Source organism: Plecotus auritus, assembly GCF_963455305.1.
Source record: "Plecotus auritus genome assembly, chromosome: 2".
NCBI lineage: Eukaryota > Metazoa > Chordata > Mammalia > Chiroptera > Vespertilionidae > Plecotus > Plecotus auritus.
In genome coordinates this window covers 214,639,150-214,663,498 of record NC_137771.1, presented here as the reverse complement: position 1 = coordinate 214,663,498, position 24,349 = coordinate 214,639,150, and the positions used below count along the sequence as shown (strand labels likewise).

General features: G+C 38.5%; 1 protein-coding gene across 2 annotated transcripts in view; it reads right to left on the bottom strand.

Annotated features, from left to right (window-relative positions):
- NCAM2 (neural cell adhesion molecule 2) overlaps positions 1–24,349 on the bottom strand; it is a 417,403-nt gene that overhangs the window by 136,426 nt on the left and 256,628 nt on the right. For both annotated transcript variants that reach the window (XM_080656219.1, XM_080656220.1), the window contains exons 5-6: positions 15,824–15,961; positions 493–610 (exon numbers count right to left, since the gene is read on the bottom strand). In XM_080656219.1, the coding sequence (XP_080512345.1) occupies positions 493–610; positions 15,824–15,961 (256 nt within the window). The remainder of the gene's footprint in view (positions 1–492; positions 611–15,823; positions 15,962–24,349) is intronic.

Sequence of the window (24,349 nt, the reverse complement as noted above, 5' to 3'; positions counted from 1 at the left end):
GAAAGTTACACTCAGCATAGACAATGTCAATCATATTGTAATAGGTTATGCAGTGCCAAGTGGGTACTTGAATTATCGAGGGGGTTACATTGTAAATTATATAACTGTCTAACCACTATGCTGCATACACCTAAAACTAATATAAAGTAATGCCAACTGTCATTGAAAAAATAAAATTTAAAAAATAAAGGGTAAATAATGAAATGCAAAAACATGAAGTGTGCAATGTAAACAATAAACGAATGAAAAAAAGAAGCATGCCTTATAGACAGAATGATCAGCACTATGGGTGCACCTTTGACTTGGGTTAAGTCACTGCTGATCTCTAACAATTTAATCTAACCAATGTAAATGAAAACAAAAGCATAATAGCCTTTTAAATAAGATTCAAAAACAACGCTTTCCTTCCAGCCATAATGAAAAGGCCACAACTCTCTTTTCATGAGCGTGATTAAGGGCACAGACCAGAGGGGATGTGGGTGCGTGGCCTACCTGTACCAAGAGATTGTGGGCTCAGGAGAGCCAGAGGCCCTGCAGGATAACGTCATCTCTTCTCCTCTCTCTGCTGTGGCATTGAAGGATTTCTGAGGCATCGTGATTGCTGGTGGCACTGGAAAACGGATGAGCACAGATAAAGAGAGATGAAGAACGTTTCAGCAATACCGTTGGGACATTTTTATCACCACTTCTGCTGTTGTTTATACTAAGCTATAAAACGTTTTTAAATGTTTTTTATCGATTTTTAGAGAGAAAGGAAGGGAGAGTGACAGAGATATAGAACATCAATGAAAGAGGAACATCATCAATTAGCTGCCTCCCACATGGCCCCCACTGGGGATCAAGTCCGCTACCCACGCATGTGCCCTGACTGGGAATCGAACCAGTGATCTCTTGGTTCCTGGGTTGACACTCAATCGCTGAGCCACACGGGATGGGCCTGAGATTTAAAACTTAATAGTCAATATCTGTACTTATATCAACAGGCTGACTTGACCTCAAATGACTTTAAGATCACAGATCTACTTTCTGATGTAGAATAATTAGATAAATCACTCTAATGCCATTATATTACTTTGAATCTATCAAAGTAAACTAAACTACCCTGACTTACAGCAGGGCTGAGATCTACTGGGTGCATGAATGGATTTCCTGTGTGGGTTCTCATCAGTACATGTAATTCCATAAGCAATCATTCACTGCTTCAAGACAGGGCTTTCAAATTAGGTGTCAAACCATAATATCCTTTCTGATTAACTGCATTTAATTTCTTTAAACAACTATAGACCGTTTCATAAAGAGAAACTGCTCAAGCCATAGAGAGTATGAAATAGATTTTCATGAACAATTCAATTTAAAATTAAGCTTCCCCAATTTCTAACTAATTACATTACAAAAACTGTGTGTGCTGCACATTTCATACTTGTTGAAACCGTTACTGAAATGCACTGTTTGCAATAAACAAATCAATAACATCCATAAGAGAAGCTACATTTCAAAGTACAGCATAAATTGTGATTTAATGCACACTTTTATGATTTTCAATTTAATATGACAAGATGATATTCCCCAAATTAGTTATATTAATAGATTTGTTTTTAACATATAACAAACAGTATGACCAGACTGGCATTTACCAGTGTGATTATAATTAAATATCCCAACATGGCATTCAGGTCAGCATTAATGCTACATTATCTCCATTGATAGTGGGAAGAGAAGCTGATATGTATCTTAGTAATTAATCACAATAAATCATGTTTCTCCCCTTATGAATTCAGGTACAAGGGGCATAATCTGACATGCTGTCTCTAAAGTAACACAATAATTACTAGTGTTATAATAGGATGGACTTTTTTTACATATTAACTCTGCATTTTAAGTACATTGAAATTTAACATTCTGTATCCCATTTTCCCTCTCTTGTAATTATGAAAAAATAACATTTTAATCAAAATGCATTGCTTTTCATTTGATTATTATAAATGTAGTTATAAGAACACTATGCCTCTTCTTTATTACAACAATGAAGACTTTAACCCATTAGAGAACTATAATGAAAATAAACACTTTAATAGAAATTATCTGTACAGGAAAGTATTTGTGAACATAGAAACACTTCCAAATGGAGAGTCACATGCCCCGGTGGTTGTCCTGTTCTGTTACTAACCTAAAAAAGTTATTTATTTTTATCACAATTTTCTTTTCTATAAAAGGCACTGCATATGCTGGAGGATATGTAAGAACTGACCAATATTGACATTTATGTTTTATGATACATTGACTTTGCTAGTACAAAGTATAGAATAGATTAGCAGAACAATATCAATATTGTATATTTACATAGAACTTTGAAGAATAATTTTAGAACTCTTCTGAGTGTAATAACATTTAAATTTGCAGAGATGTTCACTAGTCCAAATGTCCTGGAAGTTTTTTAGCCATTGTTTTAGACTATAGAGTAGTTTTTTGTATATTTATCTAGTTATAAATATGCTATTGAGTTGGATTAAATAACTTTAAATGGAAATACCATTATATAGCATTCAACTTTATTTTTCTCTGATAAGTCCCACATCTCCTCTATTTTAACTTTTTAAAAATACCTTTTTTTTTGCATTTTTTACTACATCTGAAACTTCTATCTATAATAATAAAAGCATAATATGCAAATTGACAGAACGGCCTTCCGGACATCCTTCTGGACAACCTTCTGGATGAAGCCGGGGCTGCAGCCACAGGATCGAGGCAGCTGCCAGAGCTGCGAGGGAGGAATCGAGGCAGCTGCCCTGGCCATGAGGGAGGGATTGAAGCAGCCACTGCAGCTGTGAAGGCATACTCCTGCACGAATTTTGTGCATCAGGCCTCTAGTATATATATATATATATATATATATATATATACAGTATATATTATATACATATACTAGTATATACATGTATGTAAATATATATATCTTTTAATTCAGAGAGGAAGAGAGGGGGAGAGATAAAAACATCAATGATGACAGAGAAATGACTGATCCGCTGCCTCCTGAACACCCTACACTGGAAATCGAGCCTAAAACCCGGGCATGTGCCGTGACTGGGTATTGAACTGTGACCTCCTGGTTCATAGGTTGATGCTCAGCCACTGAGCAACACCAGCCAGGCTTAAACATCCTGTTTTAAGAAAGTTATAAGGATTTATATTCTGTGTACATGGAGTAGTCAATGATTTCTAGAAAATGTCTGTTTTCATTCTTTAGCTTCAAGAAACCTGAGGTTGTGCAGGGAAGGAAAGTGGCTCCAGAACGCTCACTTCCACAGAGACTTTGGCCCCCTTCATGTTATAATTTGCCACGTTGTCTGAGTTTGGAAGTTGTAGGAAGGTGTGACTACAAAGGGAAAGCATAAAAGAGTGGAGGTGATGGAACGATTCTGTACACTGACTGTGCTAGTGGTGAAAGAAACCTATACATACATTAAAACTTATAGAACTGTATAGTGAATTTTACTGTATGTAATTTGAAAACAAACTTATGCATTCTTTTAAAAATTATATCCTGTAAGATATTTTTTAATTCTAATTGTTTTATAACAATTATATACCAGATTCAATTAGCTGATTCACTGTATCAGTTCACAAGTCCTGGAGAAATCGGTTACTGATTGTTCTAAAGCCGGAAAATCTCAACGGTTTCCCTATCTGAGATACTGCTTGTTTCTACTCCAGATCATCAAAGCCCTTCCCTTTAACTCATTGCTCTGATCTGCCCAATGTATTCTGAAAATCCTTTGACGTCTTGTTGCTTCTTTTTATCTATCATTAACTGCAGATCCCACTGCTTCTTCATGTTTCTGAGATACCTAGAATGTTGGCTGTGTTTTAGTTAGTTGCCTTAGTTCTTTCAAATTAGCTTTGTAGTACTCTGTTGTCAATCCAGCATCAAAACTGGAGTATGATTAAGTTAACAAAAATAAATGTATTAATTGTAAAACAAAATGTGTGGACAGAATAAGTGTCATTTTCTAAAGGTTTGGACAGCTGCCAATGGCAAAGTGGGAGGAGAAAGCTCTCCTGTGAACGGATAGTTCAAACTGTGTTAGAGAGCAGCCTTCACCAAAACCCCACGTGTCCTGCTTTCTGACCTGTCTCTGCCTTCCCAGGATAATCATGTGGCACCAGTGATAGCACTTAAAAGCCTTTAGCCTTTTAATTCCTGCTCTTTCCAGCTATGAGCCCTGCGTTGTCTCCTACTGCCATGTCTACTGTGTGGTCTTCTGTGTTCTTGGTTACCTGGGTGCAATAGCAACTTCTCTTTGCTATATAATAACTTACATATATACATAATATCTATATATATAATTTATATATATATATATATATATATATATATATATATACTAGTAGCCCTGTGCACGAATCCATGCACCAGTAGCTCGCCAGTAGCTTGCTGCCGCCATCCAGTAGCTCTCCGCCCGCTGCCCTGCCCTCCTGTAACTCCTCCCGCTCCCCCTCTCCCTGCCCCCCCTTCATAACTTGCTGCCATGCCCCCTCCTATAGCTCTTCGCAGCCCGCTTGTAGCCAGTAGCTTGCTGCTGCCCTCCTGTATCTCTCTGCCCACTGCCCCGCCCTCCTGTAGCTCTCCTCCACCCACTTGTACCTCACTGCCCCACCCTCCTGCTGATCCATGATCTGATCATTACATGGTTGGTTGTTATGCTTCACGGCATAATGACCGTTTGCATATTACATCTTTATTATGTAGGATAATTTCAGTTTATGTAAAACTGAAATTATTTTGAAGTCAGTACATATGGGACACTAAAATATTTTTATGTCAGAATTTAGGTATAAGGATGCAAAACATATTGTTAGGGCACAGTATTCCAATGCTTAAAATAATGTTTATAAGTTTGTTCACTATATTGAAATATATAAGAATGTCAGCTTCCAGCCAAGATGTAGAAACAACTCAAAATGTTTACACATTGCATAAAGTAACTGTTTCAAGATGTTGTCAATCCGTCAACAAAACGATTCAACCGTGATCTCTGAAATATAAGAGGAAGTGAGGTAAATGCTATCCCTGGCCCAGGCTGAGAGTTTCTAAGCTGTGGTACAGAGAGGGGGAGCCCAGTTGGGATCTAGAAGTCTGAGGAGCTAGGGCTGGTGGTCTGGGAAGCCAGGTGTCTGGCTGTTTCACAGGACAGAGTGCCAGACCAGAGAGGTGCACAAGGAGGACTTCCTGAGAGTTGCAGTGAGTTCCCTTGAGTTCTCCCGATGAGTACTGAGAAGTGCAACCGTGAGAGGAAACTGCTGAGGCCAATTAGAAGGAATGATTTCCAAAGTTCAAGCAGAGCAAAGAACAGTTCCTATTCCCACGGCCAGAATAATAATTTTAAAATACCTCACAATGCATGTCAAATAGAGTAATTAGAAATATTTTACAGAAGAAGTGGGGCAAAATAAGTTCTGGAGTATTCTCCCCACCTAGCGAAGCTTAAAGGAATGAACGGAAAGGATTAAACTGTTTCCAAGGAACTTATCTGCATTCCTGGACAAAGGCCCAACATATTTAAAGAAAAACAAAAATATTCAGCACATTACAGAGGTAAAATCCACATCTGGCAACCAAATAAAAATTATTAAATATGCAAAGAAGGAAGAAATATGAGGCATGATGACGTAAATATACAATCAACCAACACAGACCCAGAAAAGACCAAGATGGCTCATTAGTGGACAAGAACAGTAAAGCAGTTATTAAAACTGAATTCCACATGTTCAAGAATCTAAAAGAAAAACTGATTATGTTAGAGACTTAGAAGATATTTTTAAAAATAAAATTTCTACATATTAAAACTACAGTGTCTGAAATCAAAAGTACATGAGATAGAATTAATAATAGAACAAACACTGAAGAAGTAAAGATTATTAACTCGAACTTATATAAACAGAGACTATCCAAAAATTAATACATAAAGAAAAAATAGGTAACGGGGAATAAACAGAACAGAGATCAGTGGAATAAGTTCAAGTAGCCAAATAACTGAAATTGGAGTCCTAAAAAATTTTAAGTCATAAACAATATTTGAAGAGCTAATATCTAAAACATTTTCAAATGTTGACACATCTGTCAACAAAACACAAATACAAGAATAATGATGAAAATCACAATGAGGTATATTGCATTCAAATTGCTTAAAATAAGTGATAAAGAGAAAATCTTCAAAAATCTGGCAGGATCGGGTGGGTGGCACCCTTTGCGTGCAGAGGCATACAATCAGGATGAGAACAAACTTTTGATCTAAAATAATTAGGCCTAAGATCAAGGCTCAGGATGTTTTAAAATACTGAAAGAGGGGGGAAAACTGTCAATTCAGAATTCTATACTGAGCAAAATTTCATTTCAAATATGAAGGTGAAATCCTTTCTCAGACATGAAGTGGGTGAAGTTAATCATCCTTAGCAAACGTGCACTGTAAGAAATGCTAAAGAAAGTCATTTGGGCATTTGGGAACTGATACCAGATGGAAATCTGGATACACAAAGTGAAACTGTTTTTATTCATAGGTGACATAAATACCTAGGTAGAGAAACCTGTGAAAGCTAACAACAAAAGGTACTGTGCCTAATAATTTAATTTACCGATGTTAAAATGCATGCAAATTAACTAGAATTGGATTAGTAGATTGGTAATGTAAGGGGAGAAATATCCTCAAGAGAAGAGTAAAATAATTTGGGTTATTTAACCTAAAAAGAAAAAAAATATATTATCAAATAAAATAGTCTTTGTGATTGTGGTAATGACTCTTTTGTACAAAATAATTAGAAACTGAAGAAATCATTCCAAAAGTCATTCACTGCTTTCTGAATACAAAACTCCAAAATATTCCTTGAAGCGATAAAATATTACTTTTGTCCTTGCAGCATCAATGGTGTAGTTAATGAGATAATTTCATACATAAATGGCTAATTTCAAGTCAGTGTGGAAGTTACACTGACAGAGAGATTACAGACATGGAGTCTGATTACAGCTCAGCTGGCAAAGTTCTAAAATATCTCTGGGGATACTTGAATGTCTGTTAATTGACTTTTAGCAAAGACAAAGACTTTGGAATTTATGATGGATCGGAAACTGTCCTAGCTATCCCCAACGTCATTTTCTGCACTGATCATTTGCATCTGGACTCACCAATTTGTGAAGCCGACTTTGATTACTTAAAGGCCCCTTCCCCAAGTCTTCAGCTCCCCAAGGGTTTCTTTGAGATTTCTCACTCAGATCGCAGTGGTTTACACTGAAGACACAGCACTACCCTGGTGTGTGCATAGGGCCCTGGGGAATCTTGCACACCCAATTGTCTCTGGAAGGCCTGATGCTCACCTGCATTCTTTTGCTCTTACTGCACCATATACTTTCCTTTAGAATAAAGTCTTTCCATGTGGATATTCTGTGTAATCTGGTGATTCCTTTCAAATACCTAACTGCTAAAAAATTTACAGAGATGTACCCAGTGCTGTGAGATTTCATGGAGAAAATCATGTAATAAGGCAGATGAAATTTTTTAAAAAACTTGCTAGAAATAAGGGTTGAACAAAATTTTTCAGTGCACACTCTTTCATCCTATCACAATTAATATTTTATAAGGATTGCACACTCTTTCCTCCCAGTAAAACTAAGTGCACCTGCATAAAGGGGAAAACCATACTGTACTTGAAAACATAATCTATTGCAGGGAACTAATTTTACTTACAATTGGGAACTTACTTAATTTGTACCTAACTAAAATCAAATTCTATCTGCTTCTTAACTAGTTTCCCTGTTAAAAATACAAATGGAACAGACTGATGAATTTTAGAGGGAAGGGGGGAGGGGGCATGAGAAGAGATTAACCGAAGAGTTCATATGCATATATGCATAGCCTATGGACACAAACAATAGTGTCATAGGCCTGGAAGGGGCAGAATTGGGATGGAAGGGGTCAATGGGGGAAAAAAGGAGACATCTGTAATACTTTAAACAATAAAGGTAAATTTAAAAAAGACACATGTTCTGGATACCTACACTTTTATTAAAAGCCATTAAGTATTATGCAAACAAAAAAAAGGAAGGCAATGCCTGCCCATATGGCTCAGTGGTTGAGTATCAAGCAATGAATCAGGAGGTCACGGTTCGATTCCCAGTCAGGGCACATTCCTAGGTTTCAGGCTTGATCCCTAGTAGGGAGCCTACAGCCAATCAATGATTCTCTCGCATCATTGATGTTTCTCTCTCTCTCTCCCTCTCCTATCCTCTCTGAAATCAATAAAAATACATTTTAAAAAATGGAGGCAAGAGATAACTGGTCATAAGTAACTTGCAATGAGAATGAAATACTGACATTGCTTTCTAAATTATCCCTTAATGCAAAACTATGAATGTCGCTACAAATTGAATTACACACGAATTATGCTGAGTGCCATTCATGTCCACACATGTCAGATGGTACCTTGGAGGTACCTTTTACTTTACTGATTGCTTCTATGAAATGAAAAAAAAAAAAGTACAATATTGAGGTATCTTGTGGCCCTTTATAGAATTCTTGAATTTTTGTTATAAATGATAGGATTTCCTTCAATTGTTAGAGGGGGAATACACACACACACACACACACACACACAAAAAAAAAAACCAAAAAAAAAAAACAAAGAAAGACCAATCTCCACATGACTATCAGGAGACTGCCATCTAGGGGACACTTGGGGGACCTGTTGCAAATCATGGTAAAATTCTGCCTTCTTTTTATTCAGGGATTAAAAGGAGTATGTTGTGAAGTGAATACATGCTTTTCTACAGCCTTTCAAGCCAGACATCATGCCATTTACGTGTACTGAAAAAATTCTAGGCAAAGGAGAAATACAGATTGAATAAAGGTAAGAAACTACATTAACTGTTCACACCAATTATTAGTCTAAAGGAGAAAGGCAAGAAAGATGTGCCTAGATCTTTGTAAGTGATCTATCTATCAAACTTTCTATTATCTGAAAATGTCTAAATTATTGGTTGGATAAGAGTTAAGGGAAAAACAACAACATATTTTAGTCCTCTGTATTCCCAGACTGCTAATCTTTGAAAAATAATGGTATCATTAGGGAGAAAAACACTTAATAAAATTTAAAAATGTATATTATTTTTATAAGTTGCAAATTCCCTCATAATTGCAGTCATTAAAATATCTCTCTGCCTAGTTATCAATTATATTATTGATATACAAGAGGCTAGTTCACTTTAAATTTGTACATAGCCTTCATAGAAAAATTCTGACTTTATATTTTTTATAAAAACAAAATTATTTCTCCTAGTTTCCTTAACTTTAATAAATGGCTGGAAATAGGTGGGAATACAAAGTCACTGTCTGACTGTCATTGCAGTAGCAAAGTGCACTGTACAATCAGGTACCTATTTGCACAAATATCTCTGGCCATTGTCACCACTGTTGATTTTAATGTTCAAAGGAACATTAAAGACACAACTGCTTTAAAATTAAATGATTAGTTGTTTTCATCCACTCTCAATTGATGCTGGCTCCATTATCCCAAGTTTGAATTGACAGTTAGTGGATCATTCTTTACAAATTTACAAAAGATTCAAAAAATAATGAATCATTATACCTTACAAACATATTTTATAAAAATATTTCTATTTGCTATATTTTAAATTTAAAAGTTATTTTCAGATCTTTAATTGTTATGAACATTATCTGAACAGCTTTGGAGAGATTCTATTGAACTAATGGCTAGGAACCTGATGTGGGGAGGCTGAGTATAGGTTAAAACAAGAGAAATGACTTGATCCTCTTTTACAGAATGTACCCATGGTTTGTGTATAAGTGTGTCTGTGTGTTTGTGTATGCAATATAATGACCTAATAAAAATACCCTGGAATTTATAAAAAAGATGGCTACCTATAATATATCTACACTAATAAAAGAAAAATATGCAAATAGACCATACCTCTGCTACACCCACAAGCCACACCCACCAGCCAATCAGGAGTGAGTATGCAAATTAACCCAACCAAGATGGCTGCGGCCACGGAGCGAGCAGGAGGCTTGGGTTTCCCTGGCAATGGAGGAAACCAAGCTTCCCGTCTGCTCTGGCCGGCCCTGACCTCTGCTCCAGGCTACACAGTTTCAATTATAGAAGATAAATAAATCCCAGATACCAGGGCCTCCACTTGGGTCGTGGGGGGGCGTGGCCATCCTGCAAACCACCACAAGCCCCTCGCCCAGGCCGCCCCATGCCCCAAGGGAACCCCCACCCTGATCTAGGACACCCTTCAGGGCAAACCAGTCGGCCCCCACCCATGTACCAGGCCTCTATCCTATCTAATAAAAGAGTAATATGCAAATTGACTGTCACTCCAACACACAAGATGGCTGCCCCCATGTGGATACAAAATGGCCACCACAAGATGGCTAGCAGGGGAGGGCAGTTGGGAGGGACCAGGCCTGCAAGGGAGGGCAGTTGGGAGGGACCAGGCCTGCAAGGGAGGGCAGTTGGGGGCAATCAAGCCTGCAGGAGAGGGCAGTTAGGGGTGACCAGGCTGGCAGAGGAGGGAAGTTGGGGGCCACTGGGCCTGCAGGGGAGAGCAGTTGTGGGCGACCAGGCCTGCAGGGAAGGGCAGTTGGGGGGGACCAGGCCTGCAGGGGAGGGCAGTTAGGGGTGACCAGGCCTGCAGGGGAGGGCAGTTAGGGGCAAACAGGCTGGCTGGGGTGCAGTTAGACATCAATCAGGCTGGCAGGGGAGTGGATAGGGAGTGATCAGGCTGGCAGGTAGAAGCAGTTATGAGCAATCAGGAAGGCAGGCAGGTGAGCAGTTGGGAGCCAGCAGTTCTGAATTATGAGAGGGATGTCCACTGCCTGTTTAGGTCCGATCCTACTGGACATCCCTCGAAAGGTCCCAGATTGGAGAGGGTGCAGGCTGGGCTGAGAAACACCCCCCCCCACATGAATTTCGTGCACCGGGCCTCTAGTGTATAATTATACTAAAGTACATTATAACATAAAATGCAGCCACTGAGAGGTTAATAAAATAAAAAGAGAAGTTTATACATGTTGAAAACACACCTAAAATCCAAAAAAGGAGCATGTATAACAATATGAAAATATGGAGAAATATTTGAGAACATTTGATGTAAAAGTACATCAATATTTGCTAGATGAGGAATCCTAGGTGATTAGAAATAAAATATTAAAGTCATGTGGCAAAGTTCCTCTCAAATTTTTAACCCGATGCACCTGTTAATTTATCCATATCCTCACACATTTTTTACTCATATCCTCCATCCTCATGTTCAAAAGCAAGAGATACTTCTCAAAGCTTGATTGCAACCACAGTGTATATTGTGTTTGCTTACATGCCATTGGCCAGAGCAAGTCACATCATCAATTGGGTGAGATGCATGCTCCTCCCACTGGTAGCAGCATACTTCATATGGCAATGAGCAGTGATGTAGGAGGAGAGATACATATTTGTGAAAAACTATGCACAGGCATTGAGAAATACAGCAAGCCATAGAGGGTATTTAAAAAACGGAACACTTAGTTTGCGGGTGCTACAGAAGTTAGCAAGGATATCTTTCAAGTAATTATTGAAAAAAAAAACGGAGTACATATTAGAATAAAGAAAATGTGAAGGAAAGTTTGCAAAGAGCAAACAGTAGGAGAAAGAGCAGAGCATCTTCCAGGGCCAGGATTTGGCAAAGAAATAGTAAATATAAAGAAACAGTGAACTGGATGGAGCATTTGGTCGGACTTCAGTCTACTTGAGGGAGAAGGGGAGTCACCAAAAAGTTCCAGCATATAGTCCACATCACTTAGGATAAAAATCAGTTGCAATTCTAGTAGCTCAGTTTTTTACTGTTTTATTTTTTAATTATTATTTTAATTAATTGTATTGGGGTGACATTTGTTAATACCATTATATAGGTTTCAAGTGTACAATACTATGATGCATTATATGTATACTGCATTATGTGCCCACCACCCAAAGTCAAACCTTCTGTTACAAAATGAGGGCTCAGTAAATATCAGCAGCTATTATTAGTTAAATAGGCCATGTATGTACTCTGTAAACCTAAATGAAACTTTGTTTTACATTGTAACAACTATGTGCAATTAGACGTAGAATATAATATGCCATACTGTTGTTTATATTGTCAACCCTGAGAAGATTTTTCTCATTAATCATGTAATATAGAATAATATTGTCCCATTTTTAGAAAAAAAAATCAGATGCAATAAGAAAGAAGACTTGCAATGTAAGTTGGGAAGAAGGGCATAGAATGAGTCAAATTGTGTAACAAGAAAAATAAGGTGATGTGGATAAAGGTATTGCTTTTGCAATATTGTTATTTTTGCAGCCTCAAACTTTTCAGTGGAACATCTTCAAGAGTTTGTGTAAGAAGAAAAAAATACAGGAATCCGATTAAAGAGAGCTCGAGATTTCAAAGGGGCCAGTTAGCAGGAGAGTCAATAAAATTGGAGTGGAATAATTTCCTGCCGAAGTAAAGGCAGCGTGTGAGGGAAAGCACACATGTCTGGGGGCACCAGTCAATTCAGCCCCTTGGCAGGGTCCAACTGCATCATCTAGAAGAGGAATAAATCGATGGTTGATTTCATTAAAACTGTTATTTTGAAAAAAAGAGGTTCCAAGAATTCTAAGGCATGAGAGCTTGTGATTATAAAGGGAAAATGAGACTAATTAGAACTGGAGATGAAGCGATGTTCAAGCAGAGGTCAGATGAGGTTCTCCTCTAGTTGATTCTGTTGGAGGAAAGTGGGATGTGGAAGGAGAATGTTTTGCTTTGGGGAAGGTCAGAGTGTCGAAGACAAAAATAAAAACGTAACCTACATGTTTGATCTGAGTGACTTTACAGAACACAGTCCAGTGTTTATTTCATGTGAACCTTGAAATAATAAAAAATAAACCTGTACAACTAACTCCAGATTGAATGGAGACCGGGGAAGGCTTTGATGATTCAAACTTTGTTAATTGGATGGCCTCATACCCTACTAACACTTCCTTCAAAATAAATGTAATCATAAATACACAAACACAAGTAATCTATGGAAACAGATTAAACATGTTACAAATGTATTAAAATAGAAAGTATAATTGCAGAATGGATACAAGTGGTTTACATGCTATGTCTACCAAATGATATTTCCTTCTTAATGTCAGGCTCAAGTTAATGTTTAGTGTAAAAAATATGTTCATAATTTAATTTTTACATACATGTGTACCATATTAAAGCAAATATTTACATATCTTAAAGTTGGCACTTAAAAAAAGCTATATATATACATATATATACTAATATCATAATCCCCATTTTTATAAGAGAATATTGAGCACAAGGATTTGTCCATGACATTATACACTTATATATGCCACCTTGAATTCTTTTGAAAACAAAGTACAGTAGACAAGAATTAATAAATAACAACAATAATTAAGACAATAATAAAAAAAACTGAATAGCTACTGTAAGTCAGTTCTGTTTATTATCCTCCTATATAATAAAAGTGTAATATGCTAATCGAACGAACAGCAGAAAGACCATCTGGACGACCATCTGGATGACCATCCGGGACCATGCTATGACACCCACTGGTGCCAGGCCAGCCAAGGCGGGTGCGATGCGATTGGTCGGGGGCCCGGCCATCGCCCCATGATTGCCCCACAGAGGGGAGGCCTAGGCCACCAGCTGGTGGGGCAATCAATTGGGGTGCTCCACAATCACCCCAAAGAGAGAGGCCCAGGCCACCGACCAGCGGGCTGCGGTGGGGGGGCAGGGCCTCCCTCTGCGAGGGAAGCCCAGGTCTTGGGTGCCTGCCGGCGGCTGGAGGGAAGCCTGGGTCCCAGGTGCCAGAGGGAAGCCAGTGCCAGCAGCTGGGGGAAGGAAGGCCTACTCTTGCACGAATTCCGTGCATCAGGCCTCTAGTATATAATAAAAAGAAAGAGATTAGAGGTCCTTATAGATAGAGATATAGATACACAACTCCATATTTAAACCTATCTTCATGCACTGAACTATTCCTGTTATATTGAAAGTCAAAACTATTACAGTCTGAGGCACTCTTAATAAATAGTCTTTCCAGGCTGCATGCCTTTAAATGGCCTGAAAAGCTAGATCTCCTCTGAAGGCTGGTGCTTTGGTTCCCCCATGAGCGTGTGTGGTTTCTACCAGCCTGCTTGTATTCCATTTCCAACACCCCCTGTACCATTCCATTCCATTACTATTCACAAAGCCCACTTAATTATAGAGAAGGATAAAAAATGGCAGTGAGTCAGTATTTTCTTTCTCTTTGAGCATAATATTTGGTTAAACTACCTTGGTTCCAGGAAAGGACAGACCAAGTAACTCGTTTAGATCTATATGAAAATTCTAGGGTTCTCACTCTCTTCAAGAAACCAGGGAGAGAACTCAGGGTGGAGGAGGGGAAGATATGGAAGTAGATGCACTTATTTTCCCCTGTCTATTCCCTAATCCTTAGGAAGTAGCCAACTCTTTAATTCATATCTTGTCTATACTAATAAAAGAGAAAGATGCAAATTGACTGTACCTTCGCGATGCCCACCATCCAATTAGGAGTATGCAAATTAACCCAACAAAAATGAAAGGTTAATTTGCATACACAGGCGCCAAGCGGCCGGGGCGGGATGCTTGCGTTCCACACTGCCCCAGCCGCCCAGGCCTCTGGGCAGTGTGGGAAGGCAGGAAGGCGGCTCTGGCCAGAGCAAAGGCAGTGCCCCCAGCCAGGGGAAGTAAGGCCCATTCTTGCATGAATCTTCCTGCATCGGGCCTCTAGTCTATTATACAAATAATAGTTTATATTATTCTTATACAATCCTGTGATTATAATTATTTACTTGGTATTTTAAAGCAGAAGGAAAACATAAAAGTGCATTTATGTAATGTTACTACAAGTATTGCCATATGGCTGAACCACAGGTTGCTCATGGCTGAAAGCTTAGGGAGATGGGACCAGACCATAAAAAACTTCCTATGTCAAGAAAAGTGGCTTTGATTTTGTCTTGAAGATAATGGGAAACACATGCAAATTTTAAGGGTTGAAAGGTTTGATGGAGAAGAAGTTGGAATTGTGAGACCGAGAGTAGAGAAAACAATTTGTATCAATTCAAGGGAAAAATGGAAAAGGCAGAGCTTTTGAAAGGCATGATTACAGAGACAAGAGTATATTTAAGATGTGAAAGAAATACAATGGCCATGCCTTGATAAGAGATTAGATTTCAAGTATTATAACATAAATATATCTGTTGTTCTCAGAGAATGTCACAGTAATGCAGGCAGGGAATATAACAGGAGAAACCAATTCTGGATGAAGGGGATGCCATCATAATGCCAGAAACTTAGTTTTTAAGGTCCATTTATACTTGAAAGGGTAAGATTATAGATTCAGTTATTCAATTTGAGAAAGCCTGCAAAGACTGTCAAATGGATTAGGATAAGCAATGGCAACAAGTATTTCATGTGATATCAAAATAAAATAAAGGATGTTTCATTTGGAATTCTTTCAACAACTACAGTGTCAGCAAAGGCAACTATTTTCTCAGAGACCCTTTAGGAGAGGGGTGATGATGTTCAATAAGTCGTGGATCCTGTCCTTGAGGATATAACACATATACCAGATGCTATCGTTGAGGTGAGGACATTTCCTCCAGGCATAGAAGTTTATTAGACAATTCTTGAGCACTGAGTTTACATGGTAGCCTTTTTAATAAACATATTGCTAAAGCAAAGCAAAACAATATGGACAAATTATTCTCTGCTTACCATTTACAATAACGATGATATCACGGAAGTCAATTTCACCCCTAGCCTCCACTCTTCCTTCACATCTATATATACCTTCATCACTTTTATTAATGTTGAGAATCTGCAGATTATTGTTGGCTAACAGAGCGAACCGATCTGGAAAGTAAGCAAAGGGAGGAAATTATATCAGTAATTGAAGGCAGATTCCAGTGTGCTCCAAATTGCTAAGAGTTAAAAATATGGCACTTGTCTGACACGATCGAACATTTCATCAACAAACAAATTCAAATTTGAAAGTAAAATGTAATTTTGTGACTTCAATTTTCCCACTCCACACTGTCTTGTTACACCTTTCCTCTAAAATGCATTCAAGATTTTATTTCCACATAAAATGGTTAGGCTATCATCTTCCCCTTGGTATTTTGAATGCAGAAACCATCCACAAAAGAACAATGTGGGCAGATTAGATATTGCAAACATGAAAACGTTTTGACTGCAAATACTGTATGAAGCAACTTGGGTATGGAAAACGGTTAGAAAATTGATTGAATATCCTTCCTCACACAATAATTAAAGGAATAATTTGGAGACCCTGAGGAGGCAGCTAAATGAAACAATAATATTCAAGTCACATAGAAGACATGTCAAATGGTCATATCTCGAATTTACTTGAAGGATTTTTTTTCTAAGTGCAAGATAATCCATTTTAGGACTGAATAGATTAGACTTCATTAATATTATTTTAGGTTTCCTTTATATGTGTATTGTGTGCACATGCATTCATGTAAAAATAGGCTATTATAGAGCACGCATTAGCGATTGCTTAAAATAATCTGGCTCTCCTTAGCAGCATCCTAGCCTGACAGTACTTTCCATATCTGGCTTCAGTTTTTAATCATCACAATTTTGTTGCAGTGTGAAGACCTCGCCCCTTCTTATCAATTTAAGAGTGCTATGACATCTAGTCCTACTTTGAAACATGTAAGAGCAATAACCTAAGTTTCCTAAGTTAATGCATATATAGATATCATGAACATCATCCACTTGCTGGCACTATAATTGAGATACCTGGGTGAATAAGAGAGATACATTCCAACATCATGGGGCCTTTTGGTAAAGTAGACAATCTTTTTATTTTAAGGTGCACACCTCTAGGAGATAGCCGTTAAAATGTTAAAGGTTACTTTTTTGGAGCTATTCCAACAGTGACTGATCTTCCCCTACCTGATGGCTTGATTAGGAAATTAGGGCAAACATGGAAGCCATGTGAGAAAAGGGTAAAGTAATGCATCCAATCAGGAATCAGCCCTGGATGGGATTCCTGAATGGATGAATTACTTACTGAATGTACCCCTGATGCCACTTGGACTTTGCATCAGTGAGAAATAAACAGCTATAGTATTAGGTGATTTAGGATTCAACTCAGATTTGGGGTTCATCTGCCATAGCAAATCCTTAGTGCAAGAGAAGAAGTTTGGGATATAATTACAAAAAGGGCAGTGATCAGACTACAGGAGATCACTGAAACAGGTACGTAAGGGGTAATTAATATAAAACGGAAATGTGTTGGTTCAGAGGCTCCCTCAGAGAAAAACAATCCTATATAATAAAGAGCTAATATACTAATTAGATCAGATGGTGGAAGGACCTTCCAGAATGACCTTCCTGAACGACCAGTGGGTGGTGGGCAGGGCCACGAGGCAGCCAGGGCCAGGAGGGCTACCCTGGCATGAATTTCGTGCATTGGGCCTCTAGTATTGATTATAAAGACACAATGTTTTCCAGCCAGGAGAAAAATAATGTTTATTTCTTATGTTGACTCCAGGAAGAGAGTAAAAACCATTTATGCAGATGTTTTCCCCTGGTGAATATTTTCATCAAAAGAAATATTAGAAAGAAAGAAAGTCAATCTGCAAGAAATTTTAAAGAATAACTTTCAATAAGTCCTGGAGTAACTCAGAACTCATAAAAATTCATAATGTTTGAAAGTCAACTAACAGATCCTTGATTCAAGCATGTGGCTAGATATTAAAATGAGAAGCAATTATAAGTAAAAAAAAAAAAAGTTCAAATTTAGAGAGAGATGCACTAATCTTTCCTAGATCATTGTGATATTATTACTATATATTCTGACTTATTAAAATATAATCTTTTAACTATAATGTTAATTAATGATTTGATTTGATTTGATTAAGAAAAATAGTAAGGGACAGCATTATTTTAATGAGAAAAGCAATGCTAAATTTAAACAGAGAAAGAAGAGTGAGAATCTACGTAATACATATTTCGATGGAAATAAATCAGTGTTCCTTCCAACTGAAAAATTTTATTTCAAATAACCTCTTCATAGATCATTTCTACTGTCTGAGACAAAACTTAGAATATTAGGAAACTAGTTATTATCTTTTAAATCTGAATACATACTGCTATATATGTTTAATTACATATAATTTTTCCATACAGAAAGCGTACTACATGAAAATTGGATGTCAAATTGTAACTATGTATGATCGACTTTGACACCAAACTATTAAACCAAAGTCGATCATTACTATACTAGTGGCCTGGTGCACGAAATTCGTGCACGGAGGTGTGTGTCCCTCAGCCCAGCCTGCACCCTCTCCAATCTGGGACCCCTAAAGGGATGTCTGACTGCCCGTTTAGGCCCAATCCTACTGGGATTGGGCCTAAACGGGCAGTCAGACATCCCTCTCACAATCCAGGACTGCTGGCTCCCAACTGCTCGCCTGCCTGCCTTCCTGATTGCCCCTATCCGCTTCTGCCTGCCAGCCTGATCACCCCCTAACCACTCCCCTGCCAGCCTGATTGATGCCTAACTGCTCCCCAGCCAGCCTGTTTGTACCTAACTGCCCTCCCCTGCAGGCCTGGTCACACTTAACTGCCCTTCCCTGGGGACCTGGTTCCCCCCAACTGCTCTCCCCTGCAGGCCTGGGTCCCCTCCAACTGCCCTTCTCTGCAGGCCTGGTCGCCCCCAGCTTCCCTCCTCTGCCAGCCTGGTCACCCCTAACTACCCTCCCCTGCAGGCCTGGTCCCCCTCAAATGCTCTCCCCTACAGGCCTGGGTCCCCTGCAACTGCCCTTCTCTGCAAGCCTGGTCACCCCAACTTCCCTCCTCTGCCAGCCTGGTCACCCCTAACTGTCCTCCCCTGCAGGCTTGATCGCCCCCAACTGCCCTCCCCTGCTGGCCATCTTGTGGCAGCCATATTGTGTCCACATGGGGGCAGGATCTTTGACCACATGGGGGCAGCCATCTTGTGTTTTGGAGTGATGGTCAATTTGCATATTACTCTTTTATTAGATAGGATAGAGGCCTAGCGCACAGGTGGGGGCCGGCTAGTTTGCCCTGAAGGGTGTCCCAGATCAGGGTGGGGGTTCCCTTGGGGTGTGGGGCAGCCTGGGCGAGGGGCCTGTGGTGGTTTGCAGGCTGGCCACGCCCCCCGGTGACCCAAGTGGAGGCCCTGGTATCTGGGATTTATTTATCTTCTATAATTGAAACTTTGTAGCCTTCAGCGGAGGCCAAGGCAGGCCAGGGCTGCCGAAGCTTGGCTTCCTCCATCACCGGGGGCAACTCTAGCCTCCTGCTCTCTCCAGCTCCATGGCCGCAGCCATTTTTGTTGGGATTTATTTATCTTCTATAATTGAAACTTTGTAGCCTTGAGTGGAGGCCTGGGCTGGCCAGGGTGTGCGGAAAGCTTGGCTTCCTCCATTCCCAGGGAAACCCAAGCCTCCTGCTCGCTCCGTGGCTGCAGCCATCTTGGTTGGGTTAATTTGCATTCTTGCTCCTGATTGGCTGGTGGGTGTGGCTTGTTGGTGTAGCGGAGTGATGATTAATTTGCATATTGCTTTTTTATTAGATAGGATGTTTGCAGAAATGTTTAAGGAAAGCATTGCTTCAATCAATCACACATTAACTATGGATATTAGAAGCAATAACTGTTAGAAATTGTTTTTCTCAATTTTAAAGAAACCCAAATGTATATTATTGCTATAAGAAATTTAAATGAAATGAAATAATACCCATTAAGGTATCTGTTTTGTGCTTCTTTAAGCAGATTCTTTACTAAGTCCCCTTTACTTTTCATCCCACAGCATTGATGCCTTGTCTCATCTACTCATCTGACCTCAATTACCATCTATAATTTGAGATTCACCTTTTCCTCAGACTAGACCATATGTCAATTCCAGAACTGTTTAACATTCTATCAGATGTACCTACTGAGTAGATTTGTAAGTACTTCAATCTCACCATTTTTAAAATTTAGCTCACTACTGCCACTTGAAATTTATCGTATGGTACTCTCCAGCTCAGTCTTCAAATGTCTTTACATTGAACGAATTGCCCAAGGTAGATATTATAAGTCATGGAACTATTTGCTCAAGTGAAATTTCTTATATCCACTTTGACTTCTCCATTTCCCTCAGTTTTCACATCCATCAAATCCCATGTCCTATTACACCTCCCTTTATCATTCTTAGTCTCAATCTCCTTCTCCCCTCAGCAGTTATTTCATTAGGATTTGAATTGTTCTCAGAACCTAGTTTTTCCTTGACTCCAAGCCAATTCATTTTCCTCACTGAAGCACTAATAATCTTCTCAAATATATGTCATCTCATGTCACTGCCTTGATTTAAATCCTTCAGTATGTCCCCTTTGGAAAAATTCCAAATTCCTTAGCCAATATGTCAAGGCTTGTGTTGATTTGGCAAAACCTTCCCAGCTTCCTTTCTTATTAGTCCTTCATTAACAAATAATACCTTATTAGTATAGGTATTCTAGTTGTACTTATTTATAAATTCTAGAATATGTAATGAACATATTCTGGTTTCTGAAAAGTTCCATTCATGCTGTCTTTCACCATTGGACCACTGCATATGGTTTTCTCTCCACCACTTTGTACCTGTTCATATTTAAAGGTCACATCTCTCTCTGCAGGCATCTTGGAAACCCATCTCTGCTTTAACTAGTTCAGGTGTTTTGTTTTTTATCATCCTCTGTCATTGCTCTTTACTTATCATAGCAGCATACCTTGTTTTCACTGAGTTATCTATTTATTTTTTTTCTACCAATTATTAGTATTTTGAAGCCAGTGAACTTTTTTACCTTGTTAACCATCAATAACCACCATTTAGCATACTAATTTTTGAAGACTAGGTGTTCAATAACTGTTGAATGAATCTTATACTGGAAGTAAAATACATAAAATTTTATTGAACAGTATGATTTTATCTGTAGTTTATGATGCAGAAAGGGCACTTTGTTAGGCAATAATCAAAACATTTAGAAAGTTTCAGAGATAACTTTCAAACTGACTGAGGTTGAATGGGCATCAGCAATAGCCCAGTTTTTCTGTATCAAAACAGTAAAACCAAGATAAAGGAATTGTTGCTTATTTCCCTCAATAACATATTGCAGAATCTGTGTTAATTATGCTATAATAAAATACTTAGTTAAATCTAGATCATTGAAAACCTTAAACCAGATAATCTAATTATTTTACTCTATTAGAGTGATAATGATTGTCAGGATATTAAACTTTTATAGCAAAAATGTCACCTTTATTCCCTAAGTGCTTGGATTCTTTAGCATATAAATCTCCTTTCAATAAACAACCTGGAAAACTCCACTTCAAATATTCTGTTGGAATTTTAACTCTGAATATTTGCCACACACCTCCTACCAATAGCACAGCTAAGGAGATGGACATTTCCAAGTCTTCATTGTTTCATCAGAAGACTCCCAGCCTTGGGCAAACTATGGCCCGCGGGCCGGATCCAGCTGTTCTATCCGGTTCTCTTGCTCTCCCCTCCGCTTCTTTACTTTGAATTTATATTAGTTCACACAAACACTCCATCCATGCTTTTGTTCTGGCCCTCCGGTCCAGTTTAAGAACCCATTGTGGCCCTCGAGTCAAAAAGTTTGCCCACCCCTGCGTCTAGACTTTACTCCTGTACCACACTAAGGCTCCAGGAAGTTACCTGGGCACACTACATTATTCTAAATCCCCATACCTGTTCCTTTCATAGTTGTGAGCCTAATCTTATTTCAGTCGCTTTAATAAAGGGACCACGTGAGGTATAACCAGATGGAGAATATTACTTCTTGAAAATTCATTATGAACATACACATTGCTGGATAATAAATGTTGTGGATAGTTCCTCTGATATTAAGAGGCTATAAAAGTATGTCCTTCCTCACAATTCATCTACATCCTTTATGTCTTCCAGTGAAAGCAACATTACGTCCATTTTCTTTAAAAAAAAATTATTTTCCTACCATGCAACTCAGGGTTACATTTCATTTTTAAATCTAGTTTAAGAACTTCATCCACATGGGATATTCTGATTTTTGATATAATATGAATGCATATAATTTTGGTAAAATTGATTCCCAAGATTTAAAACATCCATGAGAAGGAATGAGAAAAAAAAAAGTCATTTATTGAGAAATGAATATAGTGACAAATATTTTGTTCATTCATTTAACAAATATTTATTATGTGCCTGGTGTGTTATTTAAAGTGGATATAATAGTCCAGGGTTTACAGATGAAGAATCTGAATTAGGTACAGACCAGTTAGAAAAGTTGTTCTAAGGTTTAGGGCAAAATAAATAAATAAATAAATAAATAGTTTTGCCATAATGGAATCCCAGCTTCTCATCATTCCATCCTGGGATCCAGGAAAAAAGTGTAAGCTTTAGCCAAGAGGTATCACTCCTCCATCACACTACGCTTGACAATCAGTCATTGCTTCAAGGCTTTTGTTCTATGCATCCTTTAAAAATACTTTTCAATTAAGGTTTACAATAAACCAGATGCACATTTGAAGTCCCAAATTAGTCAACCTGAAAATGTCTAGGCATTGTCATTTAACTACCATAAAAGAACTACCATTTCTTTATTTTTGGGGGGCAAAAAGCTGAAAATATATTGCCTAATTTATTCATGTAGCTTGTTAATAAAATCTGAAGCAGTTATCCTAAAATAAAATAAGAGCAAATAAAGTATTCCTTTTCACTAACATTATAATAGAAGAGTTTTAGTCAGCTTTTTTAAAATATCAAGTCCAAATATTTTCAAAATGAAAAAAATGATTAGTAAATAATTATGATACATTCTATGTTTATATTCAAAAACAGATATTCAGCTTTCTCTCCTTTATGTTGTAAAAGTTTCAAATCTCAGAATCACAAAACAAAATCATCCAAGAGTATTTTAAAAGATTTTAAAAGATTCTATTTTAAAAGATTCTATTATTTTGTATCACTCTGAAATGCAGGTGCATTGAAAACTATTCTAAATTGAAAATGCTCCCAATGCACAGTGGTAAAGCAGCATAATGTAAGCAAATTATGCTTTCAATATCAGATGTCATATTAATCTAGATTTTTTGCTCAGTCAGAATCAAATTCTTAAAGACAATTTGAATGCATGTACTTTTCTTCCTATTATCCATATGTATCTTACCATAATACCAAAACACATAGGTGGCTTTGAAAGAACAGTGCCAGAATAATAAACAGGATTCATATAGATATTACTTTCAATTTAAGTATAATGAGCCCTTAGAATCATGTTTGAATAATAATATATGGGATTTGAATGCATCAGGATTAATTCCTTAATTTACTTAGTATCCTTGTAATGCTGCCCTGCAAATTTTTTTCTTGAATAGAGCAGGGGCCATCAACCTCTTCTGTAAATCTCCTGATGATAACTATAGTAGGCTTTGTAGGCCAAACCACCTGTGTCACAGCTGCTCAAAACAGCCATCCTATATATTAAAAGCCTAATATGCAAATTGACCGAATGGCAGAACGACTGGTCGCAATGACGTGCACTGACCATCAGGGGGCAATCCTCAATGCAGGAGCTGCCTCCTGGTAGTCAGTGCACTTCCACAGCTGGGCTCATGGCTGGCGAGAGCCTCTCCCACCTCCACAGTAGCCTCTCCCGCCTCTACGGCAGTCGAACATCTCCTGAGGCAGGGGTCCTCAAACTACGGCCCGCGGGCCACATGCGGCCCGCCAAGGACATTTATTCAGCCCGCCAGGTGCCGCTGCCTGTCCTGCTTAGCAGCCGACTCGTCCCGGGCCTGCAGTGAGCATAGGAATTTGTTCATAGCATTTTTTTTAAACTATAGTCCGGCCCTCAACGGTATGAGGGATGGTGAACTGGCCCCCTGTTTAAAAAGTTTGAGGACCCCTGTCCTGAGGGCTCCAGACTGGGAGAGAGCACAGGCTGAGCTGAGGGACCACCCCCCAAGTGCACAGATTTTGTGCACCAGGCCTCTATTATATAATATATAATGATTAGGCTTATCTGTACTCTCATAACACCTTATAAAAACAAAAAAGGGATGAATTTTTCCTGAGGTCCACAGTTTTCCAACCCCTGATATCCTGCTTTAAGGTTCTCAAAATAGTCAATTGACCCTTAGGGCCACAAATTCCAACTTGTATGCACTAGCCGGTTTTGCTCAGTGAGTGGATATAGAGTTGGCCTACAGACTGAAGGGTCCCAGGT